General features: G+C 40.1%; 1 protein-coding gene across 1 annotated transcript; it reads right to left on the bottom strand.

Moving 5' to 3' along the window:
• Nucleotides 1-10,786: 10,786 nt before the first annotated feature.
• On the bottom strand, nucleotides 10,787-23,490 carry lrrc15 (leucine rich repeat containing 15). The gene is made up of 3 exons (XM_074636690.1): nucleotides 23,197-23,490; nucleotides 17,830-19,553; nucleotides 10,787-14,860 (listed from the first exon to the last, which is right to left on the bottom strand). Exons 2-3 carry the CDS (start codon nucleotides 19,543-19,545, stop codon nucleotides 12,527-12,529), a joined length of 4,050 nt encoding a protein of 1,349 aa, XP_074492791.1. The 5' UTR covers nucleotides 19,546-19,553; nucleotides 23,197-23,490; the 3' UTR covers nucleotides 10,787-12,526.
• Between the last annotated feature and the right edge of the window lie 3,250 nt (nucleotides 23,491-26,740).

A 26,740-nucleotide genomic window follows, 5' to 3' on the forward strand; every position in this document is an offset into this window, starting at 1 on the left:
TTATGTGACTTTGAGAACTCAGCATTTTTGTGTGTGTGAATCCAGCTGTTTAAGTGCGGATGACGGAGATGTTCCTGTAATATTTCTTGACGACACCCTTGGTTAGTTGGATGAGACCTCCGCCTGGGCAGCCAGCAAGAGTAATTTTCGACTAAAATTAGACAAAGGAGAAGAGGACAGGCTAAATATAGGCACGTCTTTTTTTTTCAAGCTGAGCTATTTCTGTCTCATTTCCTCATACGAATCCTGACAAGTCATTATTTGAAGCCATTATTTCTTCTTGTTTTGGCAGCTGGGTCGTTGGCACCGTTATTAAGAGCATCATCCAAGATTCATCTTCTCATCAGCTCAGGCGCTTCAGCATTATTCACTTCCTTTTGTTCTAAGTTTTCCCCAGGGACTGTTAAAATATACTGTAATTGCTAATGCTCAGGTCACTGTAGTTAAAGGTTGAAACTGCGAATTAGATTTTATAACTTTTCGATCGTTCTCAAAACATGACCATATATGGCACATTAGTTTTTTTTTTATCAATGCACAGTTAAATGTTTTTGTCACTCTTCATTATGTATTAATTACTTTGTGTTCTTATCTTAAACATTTTCTCAGCAGCTCCCTCAGCTCACTTTCCTATCTCAAATCTTGTACATATTAATTACCCTTAAATTACTGAATCCCTGACACGTGCAAGTGAAAAGTGTTGTTTTATTTCACATTTCATTTTCAGCTACAAAGTTTCAAGATTCAAAGTGCTCATGTATTTTGTTTATTGTTTATTTATTTTGTTTCTTATTTGGGGATTTATGGTGATATATTGATATGTGAAAATCAGTCTGTTGGCGCTTTTAACAATAATCATCTCTGTTTCATACATTAAAGGTACATTGTGTAGGTTTTGACGTCATCTAGTGGTGTGGTTGCAGATTGCAATAAACTGAGTACCCTTCCGCTCACTCCTGCCTTTCAAAGACTGCGGTAACGTGAGCCGCCGAGTGCAAAACCGTTGCAACGCCGTTCGCCCCGCTCAGAGGCCACCCTTACCATAATAACATGACTTTAGGAGCAACGGAAGTCAGACGGTGGCTGGCGGTATAATGGTTTTGCACTCTGCGGCTCATGTTACCGCAGTTTCACGAGCGTGTCACGAGGGTGTCACAAGCTTGTCTGAGAACTACGGTGGCCTTCAGGTAACGTAAAAACATGAAAGCCTCTCACTAGAGCCGGTGTTTGGTTTGTCCGTTCTGGGCTACTGTAGAAACATAGTGGACTCCGTGAAGAGAACCTGCACCCTATGTAAATATGAAGGGCTCATTCTAAGCTAATAAAAACACAACGATTCTTAGTTTCAGGTAATTATACACTAAAGAAAACATAGTTATGTATATTATATTACATTTTTGCTAATAGATCCCCCTAATTGTTACACATTGTTCCTTTAAGTCTGATGGTTTTCCTTAGATTTCCAGCAGTTGATGCAGTTAGTATTCCATGCGTTATATAAATCTTTACTGGACAATACTCATATCTGTAAATGTAAAAGATTTCATGTACTGGGAAGAGGTTAAAGATACATTTATACCTCACGAGACAATTTAATATTCTATTCATTCACTGAGGGACTACACCATTTGTATAGATTAGGCCTGCCTCTTTGTCGTTTAGTTATTGGTCGTTTTGATCTAAATCGACTGTCGATTAGTCGTTTTTTATGCTTTCTTCATGCTCAATTACTTATTTCCACTTATGAGCACATCTCTAGTAAACACAAGTAAAGTTAAAGTTGTGTTTTTGTATGATTCCTTGTGGAGAAACTCAATCTCACAGATCTGTCGATTAAATCAACTAAATCGTATGAGTGTTAGTTGACTAACAATTTCTTCGGTCAAGAACATCCTTAGTATAGATTTTCTTGAGCAAATTATTTCATTGAAACAAGTGGTATTCAAAATATTTAGTATGCTCTGTGACCACTGTGCCACCAAGACAAGTTTCAGTACCTGACAGATTCCATTTTTAGCAGCGAGTGAGGAGGAGGTGTCGTGGTGACCCCAGCTCCATGTCGCTGCAGCCCGCCTGGGGGGGTGCAGCTGGCAGGCAGAGATTGGACTCAGCTGGCACTGCTGGAGACTCCTCGGGTGGGAGGTTGGGTTGGGGTGTGTGAGACACCAGTGCCAAGGCGGTTGTGTTTTCCAGCGCCAGAGGCCAGGACTGCCCCTCAGTGCCGTCTGCCTCTGTGAGGCTGCTTGTGCATATGTGCTCTTGTTTCTCTATACTTACGAGGACTATTGCCTCCAAACAATACAAGAACGAGGAAGCTGCTCTGTAAGTGGTAACAATATGTTGGGACTCACTCATTTAAAGACCTAAGGTTAGTGTAAAATGTAGGATTAGATTTCGGGTCAAGGTTTATTTAGGCAGGTGGTAGTGAAAGTCACAGTTAGAGCTATAGGGGTTAAGGAATAAAAACACTCAAAGTGTGTGTGTGAGCAGTTTTCATTTTGCTTAATATACAGCTTCCTGATGATGGATCAAAATAGGATTAAAAGTCAAAGCGAGACACCAGAAGGTGAATTAAGGGGTGGCAGGTGTTCTGTGTCTTTATGAGATATGGCATGGAGTAAACTTTGAGTTTGTATGCAAATGAAGCTCTTACAGATCAGATTTTAATTCTGCCAACTCTGGGTCCAATATCGGGGAGATAGTAATCAAAAAAATATCTGATGAACCTCACGATTGGACAGTTTGTTCCAGGCTCTCTTTGTTTCCACTGTGCACACTAACAAAACAAGTCCCAGGGGGCTTCTACCTGTTACTTAAACCTGATGTTGAGGCAAAATAAATAATTTGTAGCTGAAATAATTGTCCTGAGCTTTGTTATTTTTTAATTTCATCTCATCTGGGCCTTGAGGCCATTTATATAGCAAAGTACTCTGTGTGTCTGTTGACATTTGTATGTGTGTGTGTTCACAGCAGCAGGTTGCAGATGCACCATAAGGAGGCTTCTGGAGGCTGGAGGGCAGCTGCAGGACTGAGCCAAGAAGTCTCTAAGGAACAACACATTGGAAGCTTAAGGCATGAATAATAGCATAATTCATCTGAAAAAATATGCAGTAATTAAAATTTTGAATGCAAAATAACAAAGAAAGCATGTATTTTTTGAGAAACACAAGAAGAGAAATAAAATATATGGGTTTTGCAGCTTTTAAGTCACCATTGTATTTTCTATATGTCCACAGGTGATGTGGAGGTTAAAGCTTCATTTGACTATTATGGGATTGAAAGACTCCAAAGCAACCTCATAGCCACAAAGCCTTGACGAGACTCCAGCAGTTACAGTCACAACTTTTCAAATGTAAGTCCAGGTTTCACTCACTTTTTTATCTCTGGTCTGGTTCTCCAAATGCTGGGGAAAATATCTAGGTCTCTAGTTTGCTAGATGGTCCACATTCTTCTATATCATTCACATTATCTCATGCTGTAACGTATCGTTTGTCTGAGCTTGTTTGCTGAGAGTGACGGCCTTTTGTTTTATATGGTGGGAGCCGTAGTTAGTCAACTATATAAACCACGGTCTGAAAGCTGCACATAGTTGCAGTTTAGTGCAGCGCTGCCACCGGCAATCCTCTCACATTACAGAGGGTACTTTGATTCTGTGGTACTATTAATGCCACTGAAAACTTGGTTTCAAATCTTAAGTACTTAACTGAAGTTAAAGTTCAGACAGAAACATCCTGAGTTATTATTCATGAGGTGTTAACCCTCAGAAACTCAGCTAATATGCTTCACCTGGACTGTGTGGCTGCAGTTTGATCCAAAGTGATAGACAACATAAACAAACAATCAAACAACTTTCATCAGATTTTGATTCAAGTTTAGCTAAACTCAGGGGTGCCCCGATAGTTCCCCCGGTAGAGCAGGCGCCCCATGCACCAAGACTGAGTCCTTACCACAGCGGCCCAGGATCAAATCCGACCTGTGGCCATTTGCTGCGTGTAGTCCCCTGTCTCTCCCCCTTTCATGACTAACAGTATCTCTATCAAATAAAGGCAAAAAAAACTAAAAATAATCTTTAAAAAAAAAGTATTGCTAAACTCTGATTAGTACACAGAGATGTGTGATGTCACCTTTTTCCAACTGAAACCTGTTTCATGCGTCTTGCGGTCGGCACAGATGTCTGGTTGTCCATACTGATTGCGGCAAAAGTGGCTCCAAGAACGGACCTCTTCTCTTCTGTAGTCTTCCTCTGTTGTTGTCTACTTTTTGAAAAATGATTGACAGCTGCTCTGAGCTAACTATTGGAACGACGCGGTCTGTGCAACACCGTCCATGTTGTTATAAAATCTTCGAGATGCACAGCTGAATGTAATATCGCCATCCACACCGAAAGAGGTTTAAGCCCTGTTCACTTCAATCTTGTGAAAGTAGCAAGGACAAAAAGCTCTAAAGAAACACATTTCTAATCTGACTGAGAAAGTACAGTAGGGCCTTTAAAAATATCACTATATAGAGCTTGACAATAGAAATGCCCACTGTATGTCAGGAAATTGCGATGGTCAGTGTGATTGGAGCATCTTGTTATGATGAACTGTCATTACTTTTCTCTGTTAGCAATTTTCCTCCACCCGCCTTGTCCACTTCCACTTGGCAATTTCCCAGAATGATCTCTCACAACAGTCACAATAGGGGATGTGAACTTGTTGCTTTCTATCAGAAATTCATTCATCCTTAGTAACTTCTGAATGCTGCAAAAGTGGGTCTAGAAATGAGGGAAGAAATTCACATCAGCATTAACTTACCTCCCTTAAGATTTCTATTCTGTAGCCACAGTTGATCAAGAACTGAATCTCCCCCAGTAGCTTTCTCACAGCTTTTCTTATGACTTCACAAAGCTGGAAAATAGGGTGAAGAATGAGAGGTAGAGTGCTCAAAGCTCAGTCAGCCACATCCCTCTATTCTCTATAATAGGCCTCTGTTGGTCATTAACCTCAGGTAATCAGGTGTACCGCTCTAGCTGAAAATCCGTCTGGTTACTGGAAGCTATTTTCCAGTTGAAATGTCTTAGTTTGGCTGTAAGGGGCTCCTCCTCGTTTTATGGCCTCTTATGTTCTTCAGACACATTGCCCTTTTCACACGCAATTACCTCCTCAGCTCCATTTCAGGCTCATTAGCAGGACTTGCAGGCTTATCCCTCCCTAAAAGTAGAGGCTTCAGGGAGATGAGAAGTTCCTCTGCTCCTGGTAGAGGATCGTTTAGCTCATCTAAAACTGTGGAACTGTGAAGAAATGAATTTCAAAATGAGAGGTTAAAGTGAGCTGAATTGAGCACATAGAAGGGAAGATAAATGTGAGTTTGAAGATATTATACCCAGTTATAGTTTCATCACTTTGGCTATACTGTATTGTATTAGCACTAAGGATTTCTGCTGCAGATTTTTCCATTTTTATTTTAAATCACCTGGGTGTAGTCCATCAGGAAGGCTTTTAGAAACTGGAAAGAGAAGTTTGATCCCCACAACAACCAGACAACCTTTCACGGTGTTTGTGAGCAAGAATGTAATCCTCTGGCCTCTACCTCATTGTATGTTTGTGTGGGTAAAAGAGAGTCAGCTGCTTATTGTCAAATGTAAGCCCATGTAGCGGAGGATCAAATGCATTGCTTTGGAAACATTTAAACCCAGATAACCTTCAGAGCAGGACGCATCAAATTTCATAGTCAGCAAATATGAAGCTCCAGCTCATGGCGAAGTCACCTGGTAGCTTGTTAGATATAGCTGAGTTTTCTATGTCAGGTCTTGTTGGCAAATAAATCATTTTGTCTAAGGTGCACTTGGACATCTGCACTTATAGAATAATATTTCATTCAATATTACAAAAATAAAATAAATGCATAAATAAATAAATATGCCTAAATATATCAATAAATAAATATATATTTTTATTTAAAAAAGGATGTTTTTCAAAGGACTACTGATATTTATTTCGGGGGACTTTTGTAACATAATTCCACATATATTTATATTTCCGGGAAACTACTTCGCCAGAAAGTTTGCTGACCCTGCGGGGAATCGGGGCGGTTCAGGATCAGACCCCTGGCCTCGGGGTTTGGACTGGATAACTGAAAGTCTGAAATGAAATAAAAGTCCTGTGAAATAAATAAATGTGGAATTCTGAAATAAAATTCCCCTAAAATAAATAAATGTGGAATCTGAAATAAATAAAAGTAGTCCTTACAAAAACATATTTTTTATAATATAAATGTCTTTATTTAAATTTGTATTTATTTATTTATTGAACTATATTGAGTCATTTATATATTTATATATACATTTATTTATATATGTATTGCCTTATTTATTTATTTCAGGATTTATTTCATATCCTTACTTATTTATTTCATAGGCTTATATATTTTATTTATTTTATTTATTTTATTTATTTTATTTATTTTATTTATTTATTTTATTTATTTTATTTATTTTATTTATTTTATTTTATTTTATTTATTTATTTTATTTTATTTTATTTATTTTTTATTTATTTATTTATTTATTTATTTATTCAATATTGAGTTAAATGGCATTCCATACGTACTGTGAGGTTTACGAAAAAAATGTATGATAAGTTGTATTTTGTCATCATTATGAGAAAGTCTGCTCCAGGATTTTTTTTTAAGTTAATAGTGAATGAAACAGTAAATTTAACATCAAAGGCAAAAATGCCCGTAGTAACACTCTTTAAAGAAATGTTTTCAAAGTGCAGAGAGTTTGAGGTGGTCAGGCGGTTCACATTTCAAGTTTTGTCCCCGGGGTTTGGCGGGCCAGAATGTTTATTGACCCGAGGATATGAATGGCTGTTTTTGAAGTTCCTGCAAGTAAAGCATGACATTTCGATTGATGCACAAAGTAGATAGATACATAGTTTTGAAGACACAATTGGAGCTGCCAGTACGCTGAAACTAGTTCAATAAGGAGAGACTAATTGGAAGTGTATAATGATATTTATAGAGGTTAGCAACAGAGAGAGACTTTGGCATTTAGACTTCACTAAGCCTGGGCCCATATGAAGATAAGAGATAGGACAAGATCCCCTGGAGTCTAGATGCTGGTGGTGGTGGAGTGAAGCCAGCAGGTGGTTGATGGAAACTCTCAGTTAAATCTCCTTGAACATCCTGGAGGTTATAATGGCCATGGGTTGTGCAATAGTAGGTCTAAACGACAGCTTCAGGGACTGATTGGCTCGAGGAACGCAGGCAGAAAGATGATGATTGGTCAGATATAGTGTTGTCAGAATTGTGAATGTTGACATTATCAAAGTGACGAAGAAGATTACAACGGGAGGAAATAGCAGAAATTCACCCATAGAGGAATAAAGGCAGAAAGTGAAAGAAAAGATCTTTCTTATTGAACTTTTCAATAATTACTTATTGTAAGCAGTTCAGCCAAAGAGCAAGTTTTCCTGCTCAGATTGTTTCATTTGAGGCACCTAAAGAGGTGAAAGTGTCCAAAAAGTAAGAATAAATTATTAAAAGTAAGAGGAAAGTTAGAAAAGAAAAACCTAATGTTGTGTAAAAGAACACACGTATCCTCATACAACTGTATGTATGATATCTTACGAAAAGTTATTCCTCATTTTCTTGTGTTTTCCTACGAATGTCAAGCAACACGTGTCAATTTCCACTTGTTACATGGATACAGTCTTTCCAAAATAAACTTCCGTCTTCACAGGAAACAATTTGGTTAGGTTTAGGCAACATAAACAACTAGTTAGGTTTAGTTTACACTGTCACTTTACTGTTTTACAAACTGTTATTTCTCTGTGTATGTATATATATATACATGTATACAAAGGAAGACAGAGATTTTAAAAACAATAAATAAATAAAATAAATCTAAATAAATGAAATAAAATAATAAATAAATACCGTAAAGTACATAAATTCAAATAAGTAAATTAAAAGAAAAAAATAAATTATATTATATGTAAATATAATAAATATGTATAATAAATGAATTAAATTAAATTAAATAAATAAACAAATCCGACAGATCATAATGACATTGTAAAATCACATAAATTTACATACATCTGTAATAAATTCCAAAAGTGAATGAGTCTGTCGACCCTTTGAGGGTTTAAGTTGTGCTCATCTAACCTTAATGTCAAGACACATTTAAACTTGACTACTTTTAGGCCAACAGATAAAATAAATCAGTAATGATTTGAGCGTAAGGTTAGTGAATGAACTGTGTCTCCTTTTTTTGCCCTTTCAGACAATCACAAAATCCCCAAAACTGCAACTGCTTTATCTGTAATCAAAGAGACACATGCAGGGAAGCAAGTGTAGAGCAGACTAAAATACTACAGTCACTCAAATCCAGATAAATAATAAAGACACCAGACTGCTTACTTCATTTGAAGACAAGAATAGCTTTGTGATGCAACATCACAGGAGAGGACTTAACAATAGCAGACCGTGCAGCATCACACTTAGCAGCAATTCAGAGCGGGATGAAATATTTAACAACGCAACTCTTCAATTGAGTTATGGAGCATGTCGGTGTTCGTCGGCGTCAGACATCTGTTTGATACTTTCAGTAATTGGTTAAGACTTGTTATATGATTAAGAAGCTAAAATTAACAAATACATTTAATGCCGGTTTACTATCTGTCCTTTCTGATATAGCAGCCTATTTATTGTTTCCCACTTACAGCAACTGATGCAATCATCCCTCCCTATCTGTGTGGGTTTCTCCATATAGCCCCGAGGTAAATCTGATAACGCAAAGTTATGTTACCCTCATTCAGTCTCCTCATTCACAAGCCTTGCTGTATGCAACTTCATAACATTGTTTTTCCTTCACAAAAGACTCCTCTAAAGGGATTTATGTAAGTCGCCGTGTCTGGAGTAGTCTTAGATTGGATCCCATCTGATTAAATATGAACACATATTTTATTATACTTGAAACTACATTCTCTTATCTGTGTCACTTGATTTCAACGGGAACCTACTCTGTAATTCAATACAGCAGTGTCACCCAGGGGAGAAAAAACACTGGGAACATTTTAGGAAGTGAAAAGGTTAAATAAATCTATTTTCTGTAGTCTTTCGTGTTTGTACGGTGCTGTTTTATCCAATACAGAAATGCCCTCTAGTGGAAGTGATTCATATCTATGCACCTCCAGATTGCTGAGTTTCTTCTTTGCATACAAAATGAGTAAAAGGCACAGCTGCGAAAGAGAAACTAAATGTCCACAGAAGATTACAACAAGGCAATTTATTAATGGTTCAGTAGGCAAACACATGATATCATTAATACTATAAATGTTGCGTCCAAACAAAATGGTCAAAGAGAAGATGTTGATACTTGTACAAGCTCCTCCGGCACAGAAATGTGCAGACCATTGTGTAGTTTAGTAGATTAGGTTGTTTCCTCCCACACTTTCTGTTGTGGAATAATGACATAATTAATATTTTTGCTCCCCGGGAGGGTAGATGTAGTGGGAAGCCTCCCAGCATGCACAAGGGCAACAGATTTATGGACATAAGTATTTGTTTCTGCAGGTTTCTGCAGCGCTACTATTATCATTGTTTTCGACATTTTGTCCTACATTTCATCTGTTGTTATTTCAGTCAGTATTAAGGGCAAAAGGGTTAGACTGTGAGTGCTATTGTATAGGTTTGGTGGAAATACAAACATAATCTATCACTGTGCAGATGCTTTGGCCTGAGAGGCTAATAAAACACAGCGAAGAACTACAATTTTGTCTGTTAGCGTTCTTCTGAAAGGTAACCCCAGGTGGCTCCAATGTGAACAAATAATATGAGTAAAAAAATTTAAAAAAAATGAAATCAAGAGGATAAAAGACCACAATGAAGGAAATGTAAATTTTGATTTTAATAACAATCTATAACAATAATAGTGATATATTGAATAATACTGATATACTGAATAAAAGATAAAAGATAAAGATACTGATGATAATAGTAATATATAAACTAAATTGCTCATGGAGATCTCAGAAAATTCAATTTGCAGTGTTTGTAGTTATTCTCTGATATACTGTACAGAGATGTTTATTCCATCTTTATTCAGTAACTAGGGGGTTAAAGTGCTGACTTTGAGTTTGAAAGGTACAGTGTATAGGATTTGATGGCAATTAGTGGTGTGGTTGCAGATTGAAACCAACTGAGTACCCCTCCGCTCACTCCTCCCTTTCCAAGACTGCGGTAACGTGAGCCGCCGAGTGCAAAACTGTTTTGACGCAGTTCGCCTCACTCTGAGGCCATCCTCACCATAATAACACTACTTTAGGAGCAACAGAAGTCAGACACTGGCTGACGGTACCACAGTTTTGCACCCTGTGGCTCACATTACTGCTGTTTCACAAGCGTGTCAGAGAACTACGGTGGCCTTCAGGTAACGTAAAAACATGAAAGGCTCTCTCTTGAGCCAGTGTTTGGTTTGTCCGGTCTGGGCTACTGTAGAAACATGGCGGAGTAACATGGCGGACTTCATGAAGAGGACCCGCTCCATATGTAGATATGAAGAGCTCATTCTAAGCTAACGAAAACACAACGATTCTTAGTTGTCTAGATAGATTCCCTGAAATGTTACACACTGTTCCTTTAAGGCAGGTATAAGATGTCGACAGTGTCAGGACTCATAGCCCCTTTTACCTTTTAGGTACCTTTTAGATTATATAAAAAGGACCGCACTGTTACAATGTACATTGTATGTAAAAACCCTAAAATGAAAGTTGAAACTTAACCTCATAGTTACTGTTCAGTGTCATAGTCATTATTCTGCTATACCATATTTTAAGGGCATACAGCAGGCAAACAGTTTCTACTCATTTTAGTTTTTGAATCTGTTATTATCTCTCACAAGCATGCACTAACTCACACATATGTTCACACACTGGGTTAATGAATCTGGCCTACTGTTCTCTTCCTGTGCTACTGTCTTTGTGCTAAGGCCTAATTAATGTATTTAACCTTTAGTTATCAGGCAGACAACTCTACCAAACACAAGTTCCAGACCCCTCCACCCTGCCACTTCATAAATGGTCCTTGTTTAGCTATAAAGCTCCATTTTGACCTTTTGGAAAGAGTGCAGTAATTTCATCATAATATAAGAAGATAGAGTACCACTGATGATGAAAAAATAAAGCTGTAATACATAACTTGAGCAGAAGAAACAAGCCCGTACATTTTATTCAATCTACTAGTATGTCATATAAGTTGCAGACACGTGTTCATCAATTCTAGATTGTGTTAGATAAAGTTTCCTAAACTCCTCTCGTTTCTGTGAATGAGACAGAATTTGAAGTCTCGTGGATCTCTGTCTCCCTCTGCTGTAAGAGGGTGTTTGTTGCGGCCAAATTGCCTGATTTTAATCATAACAAGTCAAACAGATTTACAGGAAGACGTTTTTTAATCATTGTCATATAACACATTATTATGCTTACAAAAATTTACATTTATTTTTCATAAATCTTTTATAGCAAAAAAGAAAATCCAGATGAGGCATTTCCACATAATATGTACAGCCTGCTACATCAGCAACATGAAAATATTAAGAATATAAAACATTACTTTTATTGATATTTGACTAAGGGCTGTCAAAGTTAATGCAATAATAACGTGTTAACGCAAATTTGTTTTAACGCCACTAATTTCTTTAACGCTTTAACGCAACTTGTGATATCGATCTTTTGGAGGTTGTAGCAGTTTTAAAGCTAGAGGAAAGATCATGACATCATATAAAACGAGAAAACCTAAGGAATCCATTGGTACCAACCATGTCATACTAGCTTGTCCAAAAGAAGGCTAAATAACGCTCCAAATCTACACTCAATTTTGGCGAAAAACTTGCATGGCCAATATCAAAGGGGTCCCTTGACCTCTGACCTCAAGATATGTGAATGAAAATGAGTTATCTGGGTACCCACGAGTCTCCTCTTTACAGACATGCCCACTTTATGATAATCACATGCAGTTTGGGGCAAGTCATAGTCAAGTCAGCACACTGACACACTGACAGCTGTTGTTGTCTGTTGGGCTTGAGTTTGCCATGTTATGATTGGAACATATTTTCTTTATGCTAAATGCAGTACCTGTGAGGGTTTCTGGACAATATTTGTCATTGTTTTGTGTTGTTAATTGATTTACAATAATAAATATGTACATACATTTGCATAAATCAAGCATATTTGTCCACTCCTATGTTTACAAGAGTATTAAATACTTGACAAATATCCCTTTAAGGTTCATTTTGAACAAATGTGTGATTAATTTGCGATTAAATGTGATTAACTGTGGACAATCATGCGATTAATTTCGATGAAATATTTTAATCCATTGACAGCCCTAATTTGACAATTTTTTTTGCTAATATTACATTTTAGCCTTTATATAAGCAAATACAGCGTTCAGCATCTTACCTAAGGATCATATAGGTCATATGGCTGCTAATGTGCTCATTTACCATCAAACAAGTGAGCTTTGTCTAAAGTGTTGTTGTTCTTTAAAGTACCTCAGTCTCTGCCTCTACCTCTTGTAGAGGCCTGAGTATGACCTCTCTCCTATAGGAGAAGTGGGTGAGTTTGACCGTCTGGCTCGTCCTCTCCCTGTGTTGCAGCAGGCGGTAAATAGACAGGGTGAACTTAGCCAGCACCACTGTGCAGGTGATCTCCACCAGCAGCAGTGCGGTGTAGATCATCATCTGAGATTTGCACCCCTGAACTTTGTTTCTGTACTGATGCATGAAGGAAGGCGATGGCTCCTGAGTGACCGGCTCCGTGGGGCAGGTGAAGATCACTGCAGTGGTTTGTGGAGGAGGCGTCGTTGTTTTGGTGGTGGTCGGTTGGGTAGTCGTGAGGGTGGTGGTTGTGGGCGTAGTTGTTGAAGGTGTAGTTGTGGTCATAGTTGTTGTGGGCGTAGTTGTTGAGGTGGTGGTCGTGGGTGCAGTTGTTGTTAGAGTTGTGGTGGGTGTGGTTGTTGTTGTGGTTGTGGGTGCGGTTGTCGTTAGAGTGGTTGTGGGTGCAGTTGTTGTTATAGTGGTGGTGGGTGCAGTTGTTGTTGGAGTGGTGGTGGGTGCAGTTGTTGTTGGAGTGGTGGTGGGTGCAGTTGTTGTTATAGTGGTCGTGGGTGCAGTTGTTGTTGGAGTGGTGGTGGGTGCAGTTGTTGTTGGAGTGGTGGTGGGTGCAGTTGTTGGAGTGGTGGTGGGTGCAGTTGTTGGAGTGGTGGTGGGTGCAGTTGTTGTTGGAGTGGTGGTGGGTGCAGTTGTTATAATGGTGGTGGGTGCAGTTGTTGTTATAGTGGTGGTGGGTGCAGTTGTTGTTGGAGTGGTGGTGGGTGCAGTTGTTGGAGTGGTGGTGGGTGCAGTTGTTATAGTGGTGGTGGGTGCAGTTGTTGTCGTGGTTGTGGGTGTTGTGGCTAGTGGTGTGCTGGTTGTAGTTGTCAAAGTGGTTGATGGTGTTGTTGTTGGGAGTGTTGTGGGGGGAAGGGTGGGGCAAATAAATTGCTCCTCTATTAGTGATTTGATTTCCTGTCCTTTTAAATCTTCTGGATACTCACAGACAGCAGGAGCCTGAATCTTGTCAGAGTTTGACTTCATCCAGATGTGAAGATCTATCAGATTACAGTCACAGCGCCAAGGATTGTGATCGAGGTAAAGCTTTTTCAGTTTTGTTAAAGGCTCAAAAATATCCCCAGGAAGCATCTGGAGGTCGTTGTGAGCCAGCCTGAGTGTCATCAGTGATTGTAACTTTTCAAACACATCTGCGTCCAGCGACTTTATCTCGTTGTTTTGTAGATTCAGATCTGTGAGCTTCTCAGGGCCGTCAAAGTACTCAGCATACAAGGTGACAAAGTGATTTTTAGACAGATCTAACTTCTTGATTTTCTTCAGAGGGCTGAATATTCCTTTAGGAAGAGTGCTGAGATTGTTTTGACTGAGGCTTAAGTCTGTCAATTTAGGCATTTCTCCAAAAAGCACAGGTGGTAGACTAGTCAGTTGATTCTTCTGTAGGGTCAGCGTTTTAAGCTGAGGGAAGCCAACAAAGAATCCTTGAGGTAAACTAGTCAGAAGATTACTATCCAAAAACAGCCTCGTTAGTTTGTCTTTATGTGGAAATAGATTAGGTGACAATTCTGCTATTTTGTTTCCCTGCAAGCTAATTTCTTTCAAGTTTGTTAAATTCTGAAAAATCTCATCAGGAATGGTGGTCAGCTGATTGTCGTAAAGCCGCAGTGTCTGCAGTTTCTTTAGATGTGAGAACCAGTCGGCAGATACAGCGGCGAGATTGTTTTTACCTAAATGGAGCATTAAAAGGTTCTCGAGACCATCAAAGATCCCGTCTTCAATCGATTCGATCTCGTTCATATTTAACAGGAGCTCTTTTACTTTATCAAGGCCGTCAAACAAGCCTTTCTCCAAACTACGGAGCTTGTTTGCCTTTAGTGTAATCGTCTCCAGCTTGCTGAGGTTTTTGAAGACTCCCACTGGGATGGACGTCAATGGAGTGGTGGAGATCTCAATAAACTTGAGGTCTACCAAACCTTCAAAAGCTCCCGGCTCAATAGATGTCGTGTTGGTGTTCATGAACTCCACCTTTTCAAGCTGTGGGTTTTCAACAAAGGCTGCTCTGGGGATTGTTTGAATCTGGCTATCCACAAAGAAAACCTGTGTCACACCTGGTCTCAGGAGGCGTGGGATTTCTGTCGTAGATGAACTGAAGACATCCTGGTTTTCTTTGGGGCAGTCTGTCTCCGTTGTACATGGTTTGTTTTGAGTCAATGAAGACTCAAACAGCAAAGATAGAAAAAAAACAATGACTTTTCCTCTTGACATGCTTATTCACTATAACAAAAGAAACGAAAAATGTGATAACGTACAACTTATAAAATTGAATAGATTCAACTTAGACCTTGTATACGGTTTAGAAAGTAGTTTAAAGGGATAGCTTGGGTGTTTTGAAGTGGGGTTGTATGAGGAACTTATCCATAGCCAGTGTATTGCCTTCAGTAGCAAGCAACGTACTGCTGTGGATGGGGCCGGCAGCCAAATGTATTTTAGCCACCTAAAAGAAAGGCCCACCTAAAAAAATCGATAACCATTTAAGTGTACGTCATATTTAGAATATTTTCACCACTTTATCTTGCCATCAGATAGCCCTTTCCAAAGAGCAACTGAACTGAAAGGGAAATTAACTTTGCTCTCTTCAAAGCCAGCAGACTCTGTTGACAAAAACAGTAGAGATACATACGTATCTCTTTCAGTTCAGCTCCCCATCAGAAGATATTCTAAATATAGCGTACACTTAAACTGATATTGTTTTTTTAGGTGAGCCTTTCTTTCGTCCACAGCAGTACATTGCTTTACTCCGGTACCGGTACTTCTGGCTGGGGGGTGCGCCGACCACCATTTACTGTAGGCAATACACTGACTATGGATAAGTACCACCAAACTATCCATTTAATGTAATTTATTCTCTTTCTTGTGATAGTATATGAGTGGTCAAGTAACAATAATAACATCATAAAAAGCTTTGCTATGTCAAGTTATCATTAAATCTATGTGCTGTTACAGACAAATGCCAAAACCTACCTTATTATTTCTTGTCCCAGGATGAAACAGGTTGTTACAGCAGTGAAGAGCCACAAACAAGCTCAGTCTCATTAGTTGGACTCTGTATCGATGTTGGCCAGCAGACCTCGAGTGTTTTGCATCTTATGTGAGGTGTGGTGTAACACACTTCTGCAGCTTGAGATAAGAGCAAGGGCGGAAGGTTTTTAATATTTCAGTTACTGAAATTTCTTATTTCTATCACTGACATTTCAACAACATCCACAAACTCTTTGTTTTCAATTTTCAGAATATTCTAGATTAAAGTAGAGTTCAAAAAAACAGCATCTTCTGACATCACTGCATACAAAAGAATTGAATAGTAATTTTAAATTTGAAGGATAATTAAGTTTTCACTACTGAATCCAAGACTGCAGTACCTACTATCTAATGTGCTATGTAAAGTATGTTATTCAGTAGCGTTATCAGCAGATAAAAGCTTGAATATTCATCACTCATGCATATGCTTTAAACATTACCATACTTCGTGGATTATAAACATTTAGTCATTTTGAACATATGCTTCTGTTCCCACATCAGGAAAAGCAGAAACCTCCGTTTCACATGCCTTTAACTCCAGTTTGATGATTATGTTTTGTTTTAAATTCCTTCCCAGAACATTGTTATTGTCAGGCAATAATAAGACATACATACTTTACAGCATTTGTGACTTATTTGTTTTGTCTGGCATCTATATTTGCAGGCAAAGCAGAGGGTGGAGTATTTGGATTTTATCTAAATAATTTCAAACATTATTCTGACTTCCTTCCATTAGATGGCAGTCTTTTCTATATAATTGGTTTAATGGAGAGGAAAGTAGACATAAGCTAGATAGGTTGGCTGTAGTTATTACCAGTGGTAAATGTACACCATCGCTTCATTATCACTCCATTACAAAAAAAAAGTACTTTTACTGCATGTTCCCTTTCCTTTAGCGTTTTATATATTTTTTTGTGCATGTAAAAGGTCTGGAAAGATACAAAGCCCAAAGTCCAGGCCAAAGGGAGTTACTCTCCCCCACAGAAACACTGATCCTAATCTGCCTGAAACGCCTTGCTTGAAGTCCCGCCTTTTCTTCTGTAACGTGGTGATGTCACCAAGTAACGCATAATACCTGCATAGGGGCTAGTTTGGCACACACTCAAAAAAAGCTGGTTGGAGCGGAGCTGGAGCGGAGTCCGAAGAGTTTGGTTTGGTTGACCAATCACGACAGTGGGCCAGCTGCCCAATCAGAGCAGACGGGGCTTTTCGGGAGGGTGCTGCAGGAGCTCAAACAGAGTGTTTCAGACAGAGTGAAAAGAGGTGCTGCAGCACAGCTGGTATGACAAAAGCAAAGTCTTTTGTGAACAATAAAGCATTTAAACATGTTCTAGTAGAAACCCAAAATACAAGTATGCACCTGAAAATAAGCATTATAGGTCCTTTTTAACCTTAATTACTGGGTAAGCTAATTTTCAGAAGCCTTTAATTGGAGTTTTATCCTCCCATACACTCCTGAATAATGTGTAGATAACAGATAACTTGCTATCAGATTCAGGGAGGCGAAACTTCCATCTAGTACCACTTAGTTCGGTAAATGATTACCACAAAGTAAGATTGCTCCCACTAAAAGTAGTGCATTTATTCAAAATATACATGTAGTAGCATGTTGCATCGTAAGTGTGGAAACCATGGGATGAATTGTGTTACAGTGGAGTCAAAATAACACGTTATGATTTTTCATGGATAGCCATTTTGCAAAAAACTTAAAGCTGTCTCCTAAATGTATTGTTGTTAGCACAAAAAGCCATTGTCAAACTGCAATTACTAATACTGAAAAATGGAAAACAAAATACTGAATGCAGTCTTAATTCTACTATAAGAAGTACACAGTTCAGTGCATCTTAGCTTACATTCAACAAAGTGTCCAGTTTGCCCACAAGATGGCAATGTGGGTGTTTTTACCGTTAGTACATACAATGTCTGTTCTCTTTTTACAGCAAACATGAAGAGGAATACTGGCTGGTAAATTTGATCATTAAAAATTTAACTTTGTTCTAGCTGGTACATCTGAATAGAGCTGAAGCGGTTCTTTCTGTTGCCTTTGAGGCACCAAAATCAACTCTGGGCTTCACATTTTCCGAGTAAACCACAGTAATAACTGAGCATTTTCCCTTGGCTTTAAAAGTTCTTGGGATGCTAATATTGTGTGGTCTGATCTACAGCACAGAGTTCTTATTTCTGCGGCCTATATTTCCCCTGCCTTTCTTGTTCCTCCTCCAGCACACACAGCTGATGATGACAGTGCTGATGATGACAGTGGCCACTACTGCGATGATGATGAGGGTGATCGAAGTATCATTAGAAACTGTTCCCTTCTCCCCTTGGCCACCACTGGTGACCTCCTCATGCTCTGCAGTTGGGGGGGTGGTCTTGACAGCAGGCGAGGAAGTGCTTCGTCTCGTTGGAGGAGTGGGAGGTTTCCTCCTCTTCTCCGTTGAGGTCAACACAGGAGGCTCCTTTGTAGTGCTGAGAGGCAGGAAGTTCTCGTCTGCCAGCAGAGCAATCACCTCACCGTTCAGACTGAAAGGTGTTTCACACACCACAAGAGTTTGGTTGACCTTGGATGGGTGCTGTGTCAGCCAGTCTCTAAGTGGCAGAATATCCTTGTCACACCTCCAGGGGTTCTGCTGCAAGAGGACTTCCTTTGCTACAGTGAGGGCATCTAGACTCTCCTGTGGCAGGTTGGGAAGGGAGTTATTTCGCAGGTCTATCTGTCCCAGGTTGCTCAGGCCCTGGAGAAAACCCAAAGGAAGGGAGCTGATGTCGTTGTGCTCCAAGGAAATGTTGACCAGACTGGGCAGACCTTGGAAAGTCCCCGTTTGCAGGGTTGTGAGCCGATTGGTGTGAAGTGATACCTCTCCCAGCTGCTCCAACCCTCCAAAGGCATTGGTGGATACAGAGCTGATCTGGTTGCGACTGAGCACCAGGAGACGTAACTGAGTCAGGTTCCTGAACGTGTCGTCCTCTACGCGGCTCAGCTTGTTATCATACAGCCACAACTCTTGCAGGGCCATGGGCCCAAACACTCCTGGTCCCAGACTCTCCAACTGGTTTTCATACAGGGAGATCTGGGAAAGGAGGGGCAGGTTTAAGAAGATCCCTTGGGGAAGAGTTGTGAACCTGTTGTTGGAGAGGAACAGCTTCTGGAGTTTCAAAGTATTGGAGAACAGGTCATGGTGGAGATGAGTGATTAGATTGTCATGTAGGGATAGTTCCTCCAGGTCTCCAAGGTCGTCCAAACTGCCAAGGGGGAGTTCCTGTAGCAAGTTTTTGTTAAGCCGTAAGGTTTTCAGCTTAGAGAGACCCTTGAATGTCTCACTAGGTAGTTGACTGATATTGTTTCCAGAAAGCAAAAGGTATTGCAGCTCAGTAAGAGGGTGAAAAGATTCCACAGGTACAGAAGTGAAAAGGTTCTTACTGAGGTCAAGGACTTTCAGCCCTGCCAGCCGGGAAAACCAGTTAGGGCGGAGAACCAAGAGCTTGTTGCTCTTCAGATTCAGAGACTCAAGCTTTTGAAGATTTTGGAACAAGGCGTCGGGGAGATCTTGCAGCTCGGTGTTAGTAAACCCCAAGGCTCCTATGTTCGGAGTGGAATCAAATGTGCCGGCACGCACTTCCCTCAAAACAGTGTCTTTAATCACAAAGATGCCAAGAGCATTAGAGAAATCAGTCAGGTCCTCTGGTTTCAGGAAGTAGATACTGCAATTGAAGAAGTAGAGGGCGGTGGTAGATGAGAGCACAGCTGTGGGGAAGTCTGAGAGGCCACTGCAGAGGATTTTGGTTCCTTGACATTTGCATCCATCCGGACATGCCCAAACAACAGCGTTGAAAGAACAGAGAAGTAAGAGCACAGGAAGGCTCAGGGGCAGGTCCATTATTTAACCTGGAACAAAAGAAATGTTACAGTGAAGATTGGTTATCAATCTTGTATCAGATTTACACAGGTGGCAAAGGGCTTTGTAAACATGTCATGGTCATTACATACTAAATCCCCCTGTTTTTGTCCTTAAAGGTACAGTGGGTAGGATTTGGTGGCATCTAGTGGTGTGGTTGCAGATTGCAACCAACTGAGTACTCCTCTGCTCACTCCTTCCTTTCCAAGACTGCGGTAACGTGAGCCGCCGAGTGCAAAACCGTGGTAACGCCATTCGCCTCGCTCAGAGGCCACCCTTACCATAATAACACTACTTTAGGAGCAACAGAAGCCAGATGGAGGCTGGCGGTACCACGGTTTGGCACTCTGCGGCTCACATTACCGCAGTTTCACAAGCATGTCGGAGAACTATTGTGGTCTTCAGGTAATGTAAAAAGCGAAAAGGCTCTCTCTTGAGCCAGTGTTTGGTTTGTCCGTTCTGTGTTACTGTAGAAACATGGCGGACTCCGTGAAGAGGACCCGCTTCCTATGTGGATATGAAAGGCTCCTTCTAAGCTCACATAAACACAATGATTATTTCAGGTTTCAGGTGATTATACACTAATGAAAACATAGTTATGAATGTTATATTCCATTTCTGCTAATAGATCCCCTAAAATGTTACACACTGTTCCTTCAAATGGGCACTTCACCAATTTTACTCGTCAAAGTCAGTTAACTAGTCACTGGGAGTACTTTCACTCAGCCTGTGAATGTTTTTCAATGTCCTCTGTGACTCTGGAGGACTGGAGTAAAGTCCAAGAAAAGTCCAGGAACACAAGACAATAGAGATAAAGCACTGCAATTTACTACAAAACATAAATGTTTGCAGCTCTGAAAAGCAATTCCCATTTAAATTTGAAATTGTTGGCTGTGTATAAATCAATTAAAATATTTATCATGATTAATCACATGATTGTCCAGAATTAATAAAGATTAATCAGAAAGTATCGCACATTTTTTATCTGTTCAAAAAGTACCTTAAAGGGAAATCTGTCAAGTATTTAATACTCTTATCAACATGGGAGTGGGCAAATATTCTTGCTTTATGCAAATGTATATATATATGTATTATTGGAAATCAATTAACAACACAAAACAATGACAAATATTGTCCAGAAACCCTCACAGGTACTGCATTTAGCATAAAAAATGTGCTCAAATCATAACATGGCAAACTGAAGCCCAACAGGCAACAACAGCTGTCAGTGTGTCAGTGTGCTGACTTGACTATGACTTGACCCATCTGCATGTGATTATCATAAAGTGGGCATGTCTGTAAAGGGGAGACTCGTGGGTACCCATAGAACCCATTTTCATTCACATATCTTGAGGTCAGAGGTCAAGGGACCACTTTGAAAATGGCCTTGCCAGTTATTCCTCACTAAAATTTAGCGCAAGTTTGGAGCGTTATTTAAGATAGTATGACATGGTTGGTACCAATGGATTCCTTAGGTTTTTTTTAGTTTCTTATGATACCAATTTGACTGACAACCTCATAGGGTCTACTCTTGCTCATGAACTGCTCCACTCTAAACATTTATTGTGTTTGTTGTTTTCACTTCACTGCACTACTTTCTGAGATTTGATGTGCAATAGTTGTTAGTTTCCAGGACAGCAAAGGAAGAGACTGTGGTCTGTTTTTTTCTTCTCTCACTGAAAGAACAGCCACAAAGGGGATTCTCTGCATTTTAAATCATCACCATAATAAGGCAGTTATACTGAAGGCAACTCTAATTAGTAACAGTGCCTACATGTTGCAGCCTCAGCATTCTTGTTTAAACCAAAAAAGGAGACATTTGCATAAATTGATCCAGTGTTGTACTTTGTTGCCTGTGGCTAGGAGCGTTACCCGTCAGCATTGCCAACAGGGTTGGCTGGTAACTCATCATGCTTAGCAGCCTTTTGGCATTAAAACCATTTATTTAGGATTTGCATTCAACAGCATTTTTTGGAGCTCACATATAAGTTTGCTGCAGTATGTTTTTAGAAGTAAATCCCCAAACCGCAGAGTATATTCTCATTAAATGTGGACCCTGTGTTTGGTTTGCTGCCGATTGATCTCTGTGTTGTTTCTACGGTGCATCTTAACATGACTGCCTGCTCATGTTTGAGGCTGTGCTTGCTGTTTGTTATGGCGCAGGAGGCTCCGAAAGCAAAGCTGTGCCAACATAATGACCTGCTTCTCCATACAAATCCATTTAAATTTAAGGTTGGCAAGCATGAGTTGTTTCTCTGTGGCTGAGGTGTATTAGGGTGCAGAGAGAGTCTTTCCAAGGAAGTAACTTTCTAAAGAGACCAGAATGAGCTCAGCAACACAGAGGTACCAGATTTATTTACTTTCTTTCTTTCTTTCTTTTCTTTTCTTCTCTTTCTCTAGAGGGTCATAAAATACTTCCTGGTGCTTCACAGCTGTTTCCATTTTCAATAAATGTTGTACTCGTGTCTGCTTTCATTCAAGAGGTGGGGTGCTGGGTCCCTGCTGTGAAAGGGAAAATAATGTTTTCCTTGTTAATTAAGAATAAACTATTTTAAAATAGTTTATTCTTTATTCCCACCCTACCAGTACTCCTACTTTACCAGCACTCCTTACTTGTATTAGCCCTAACCCTTAGTAATATTAGCTATACCTTTTTATCATTTGTTTGAATGAGATTATTGTGTAGGGCAACTCCCACTGCTTTCCTCACTCACACCACTTCCCTTTTCTTTACTACTGTGAATGTGAAAGGTCAAAGTTCACTTTTAAGTCAGGGATGTGTATCTGATTACGCAATTGCCGGAAAACTAAAGGGTCAGATGTCCATATTGTGTTATCTGTATAGAGTTCCCCTTCCCTTGAATGTGCTGCAGTGGAAAACATTAGTACATAAAAAAAACACTGTCAGCAACAATGGATTTAATCAGCTTCAGTAGCTTTCAGACACATGACCCATTCTAGCATCACTGCTTCTAGACATAAAACCTGACAGCTTAACCATGCGTCCTCTCTGGTATATATTATAACATCCCAGTCCAACCAAAACCACCACTGTCTGCTCCAGACTGGGTCAGACTGGAATGCTCTGCAGGACGGTGTAATGGCTAAAACATTTCCAGCTCACCATTAATTGCTTTGATTTTTTCCCCCTTTTGCCATAGCTGAAAGATCAGCACTTTGTCTGTCATGAAAAGACTGAACTAGCAAAGTGGGCATCTGTCCTGCCAGAGACCAGCAGTCAAGCCAGTCAAGTTAATTCATGTTTTATATAAAAGGTTTTTAATTACCACTTTATCTAACGTAGTGTTATTCAAAATAAACCACATTTTCTTTCAAAAAACGTCACTAAATTCAGGGAAAACTAAGAATCCTATGTGCAGTATTGTAGTTTTCACATAAATACACAAAGTATTTAACAAAATAAAAGTTGAATTATGTACTCAAGGTTGTATTTTCAAGATAAAAGTAGCATAGATTACACAGACTTGTTGCTTTTATAACTTATTGATCATTATCCTTATCTTATTTAGGTTCAGATTCATTTCATCCTGCCTCATTATCCTTGACAATCATGTCACAAGTAGCTATCAGCGCTTTGTTAACCAGGACAGGTTGCCGTTTTGCAGAACTTACCTCCCGTGGTGGCAGACGATGCGAGTGAACAGAGACAATGAGGTTGGTTATCTTTTATGCACGTCCTCCCGTCCTCCTCAGCTTCACAAATCCTCTGATGAAACTTTCCAGCACCGTCTGAACTCTCACACCATCACATTTTCCTGCTCTTCGTCATCACTCGATTCCCCCTCACCAACCAGTTTTTTGTTGAGCTCATGAGATCTGTAGGTCCTTTTTCTGAGGCTTCGGTGGCACTGACTGTTCAGACTGTACCCCCTGCCCCCTCTGCTCCTCTCACACACTCACGCTCACATTTTTGGCTAAATGTGGTGGGGGTGAAGCCCCACCCTCTGGAGATTTGTATTTATGGGTGTCTGTGCTTGTTTGAATGCATGTAAGGGGATGTGTGAGCTGTACTTCAACTTAGGGGATCCATATGTTTTCAATAATGTAAATACATGCTTCTTTTGTGTTGGAGGTTAGGGCTATAAGGAGGGTGACAATTTGGTTAAAGTCAATGAAACTGGTGTCCTGTTTTGGTTTGTGACATTGTTTCTTGTGTACGTACCCTCTTGTTTGGGTGTGTAAATTTAAGTGTCAGCTGCGCATATCTTTGGTATGACGTCCCCGGTATGCTTGTAAGCCAATGGTTTATTGGGCAGTTGGCAGTTTTGAACATTCACAAATCCACTAGGGAATTACTATTTGCAAGATGATACAAATTAACCCTTTTGCAATCATGTTCTGGAAAATGCAGCTTTGAGAGTCGTATAATTCTGGATTAAATTATTTCCCGGTGTTGTGGAGAGCTTCTGTTTGTGTGCATGTACAGTATGTGGGTGTATGAGACTGACTGAAGTATGAATATCTAGATTGAAATCAAGTTATCAAGCAGTATGACAGAAACATGACATACATTGCCTCTGAAGGAAATAGTATGAGTGTTTTTCTCAACCTGTTCATGTAAATTCAGTGGGATTTGGTGGCTGCTAAAACGTGGACTAGTATGTTTTTAAATAAACCAGTGGAGGAAAACAAAAGGCTGAGCAGCGAGTGTTCTGCTGCGTTTAACATTCCTGAGTTGCCGTAAGTACATCCATCTGTTTTCAGTAACATGACAAACAAACTCCTCACCACAGAAAACCGATAGTGAGGGTGGAGTTAACGTATACACAGTCAGTTGCTGCAGCGCACAACAATCACACTGGAAACATGGTGGTTTTCTGGTTTACTGTAAAGATACTGGAAGATAACATAGAAGAGAACATATAGTATAGTAATAACTGCTGCGACAGGTCATACTGCACCAGCCACAGCTATGCTTCAACAAAATCATGTCTTTTAATCATTAAACAGGCTCTCATTATTCACTGTATAGCAGGAGGAACATTTCCCCTCTCCACTTTCCAAACGTCACTTCTGATATTACCACAGGTATTTAAACTCATTGGACCATAACTTCACTGATAAACTGGGCATACTGGATCAGACTGGGTGACAAGTTAAAGGGATAGATTGGGTGTTTTGAGGTGGGGTTATATGAGGTACTTATCCATAGTAGGTGTATTACCTACAGTAGAAGCAGACAGGAGTTACCGCACGGAACCAAAACAATGTACTACTGTGGACGGGGCCGGCAGCAAAACGTATTTTAACCACCTAATAGAAAAGCCTGCCTAAAAAAAATCAATATCAGTTTGAGTGTATGCTATATTTACAATATTTTCACCAGTTTATGTTGCTGTCAGACAGCTATACAGTCTATGTGTCGGACGGGGAATTGAAGCCGTTATCTCTGCTCTCGCCAAAGCCACCAGACTCCATTGAAAAAAACAGTAATTTTACCTTGCAGAACACGGGCGTTGCTGATCTACCGCTGCTTTGATCGGTTCGTGTTTTTGGTTGGTTATTGTGTGACTTTGGTTAGTTCTGATTCACCAAAGTTACACAATAGCCAAACAAACTAACCAATCGAAGCAGCGGTAGATCAGCAACTCCAATGTTCTGCGAGGTAAAATTACAGGTTTTTTTCCATGGAGTCTGGTGGCTTTGGCCGGAGCATAGATGGATATAACGGCTTCAATTCCTCGTCGGAAAGGGCTGTCTGACGGCAAGGTAAACTGGTGAAAATATTCTAGATATAACATATACTTAAACTGATATTAATTTTTTCTGGTGGGCCTTTCTTTTAGGAGCTAAAATATGTTTTGCTGCCATCCCAGTCCACAGCAGTACATTGCTTTGCTCCCGTGCGGTAACTCCTGTCTCCTTCTCAAAGCTGGGGGCGTGCCGACCGTCATCTACTGTAGGTAATACACTGACTATGGATAAGTACCCTATACTACCACACTTCAAAACACCCAAACTATCCCTTTAAGAGTTGCTGTTTTGTTATGAGTGTGTCATTCAACATGCTCTCAGTTCGGACGTTGTAAAGTCATTTCAGCTACTTATGATTCATGATTTATGTGAGAAAGCCTTCCTGTGATTTGCGTCAGAAGACCTTGTTGTATTTCCTGGTTGGTGAAACCAGAGAACGCCTTGCAGTCTTACACAAGTTCATGTTCCTTGTCCTCATCTGAGTGAGGTCAAAAGGTCAGATGAAGAAAGTTGTAATAATGTAGTATACTTGACTTAAAGGGACTATTTGTAACTTTGTACGCGCATAAATGTAGCGGGTCGTCACACATGCGCGCTCGCATATGCGCGTTCGCGTGTAGCCGCTGTACCCTCCTCCTCTGCCTGCTCTCCTTCACTCAGACAGCTCAGCTCGCTCCACCTCTAGACGTGAACGCGCGCTCACTACACACTGCACAAGAGTTAGTTTAGCTCTGAGAATATCTAGTGAATGTACAGTGGACGTTTGTGCAGAAATAACTGCTGCAGCTCCTCCAGACCAACAGAGGTTTTCCGTGTCTTGTGAAGTGACGGAGCTCTGCAGAGAGTTACGTTGTCTTCTCGTTACCGACCGGGTGCCGGTGTCTCCTCTGCTCTCTCCGGCTGCGGGCGGAGAGAGCAGGGAGACACTCTGGAGAGCGCCGCTGCATCAGCCTGCACTTAGGCAGGAAAAGCCAACACTAGGATCAGATCTAAATCATGTTCATGGAGAGACCTTCGTCTGGTCAGCTAACATTACTGCCAAGCAGGTGAAATATAGAGTGATATTGTGGTTTTAGCTGACGTGTGTCGCCTCACTCTTTTGAGCAATGCTCGTTCATGTCTATTGAGAGCGAGCAAGCGCGAGCCCGACGCTGACTTTCGTTGATTTCACGGCCACAGGTGTCGCTGTTAACAAGCATTTCTGAAAGTTACAAATAGTCCCTTTAAATCGGGCATGACTAAACTTAGAACTCTGTTTTATGACAAAACAGCTCCAGTTACATGAGAACCAGTTGGAGACCAAAGAGAAACACATTACATTAATGTTGTTGTAGCTCTCTCGGGCAAAATGTTTGGCTAGAATTATATTTAGTTCAACATAACAGTTAATTATTGGACATAAGAGGATTATCACTCTACTCTACAGCTAAGAGTCTGCTAAGAGCGGAGTTACAAATGTGCT

This window comes from Sebastes fasciatus, chromosome 5, assembly GCF_043250625.1.
Source record: "Sebastes fasciatus isolate fSebFas1 chromosome 5, fSebFas1.pri, whole genome shotgun sequence".
In the NCBI taxonomy this organism is placed as follows: domain Eukaryota; kingdom Metazoa; phylum Chordata; class Actinopteri; order Perciformes; family Sebastidae; genus Sebastes; species Sebastes fasciatus.

Excerpts from the sequence above, each read along its gene's own strand:
- lrrc15 (XM_074636690.1), bottom strand. The coding sequence starts at position 19,545 with ATGGACCTGCCCCTGAGCCTTCCTGTGCTCTTACTTCTCTGTTCTTTC. Across the intron at positions 14,861-17,829 it reads GAAATAAGAACTCTGTGCTG|ATAAGCATGTCAAGAGGAAA; the intron begins TAGATCAGACCA and ends TTGTTATAGTGA.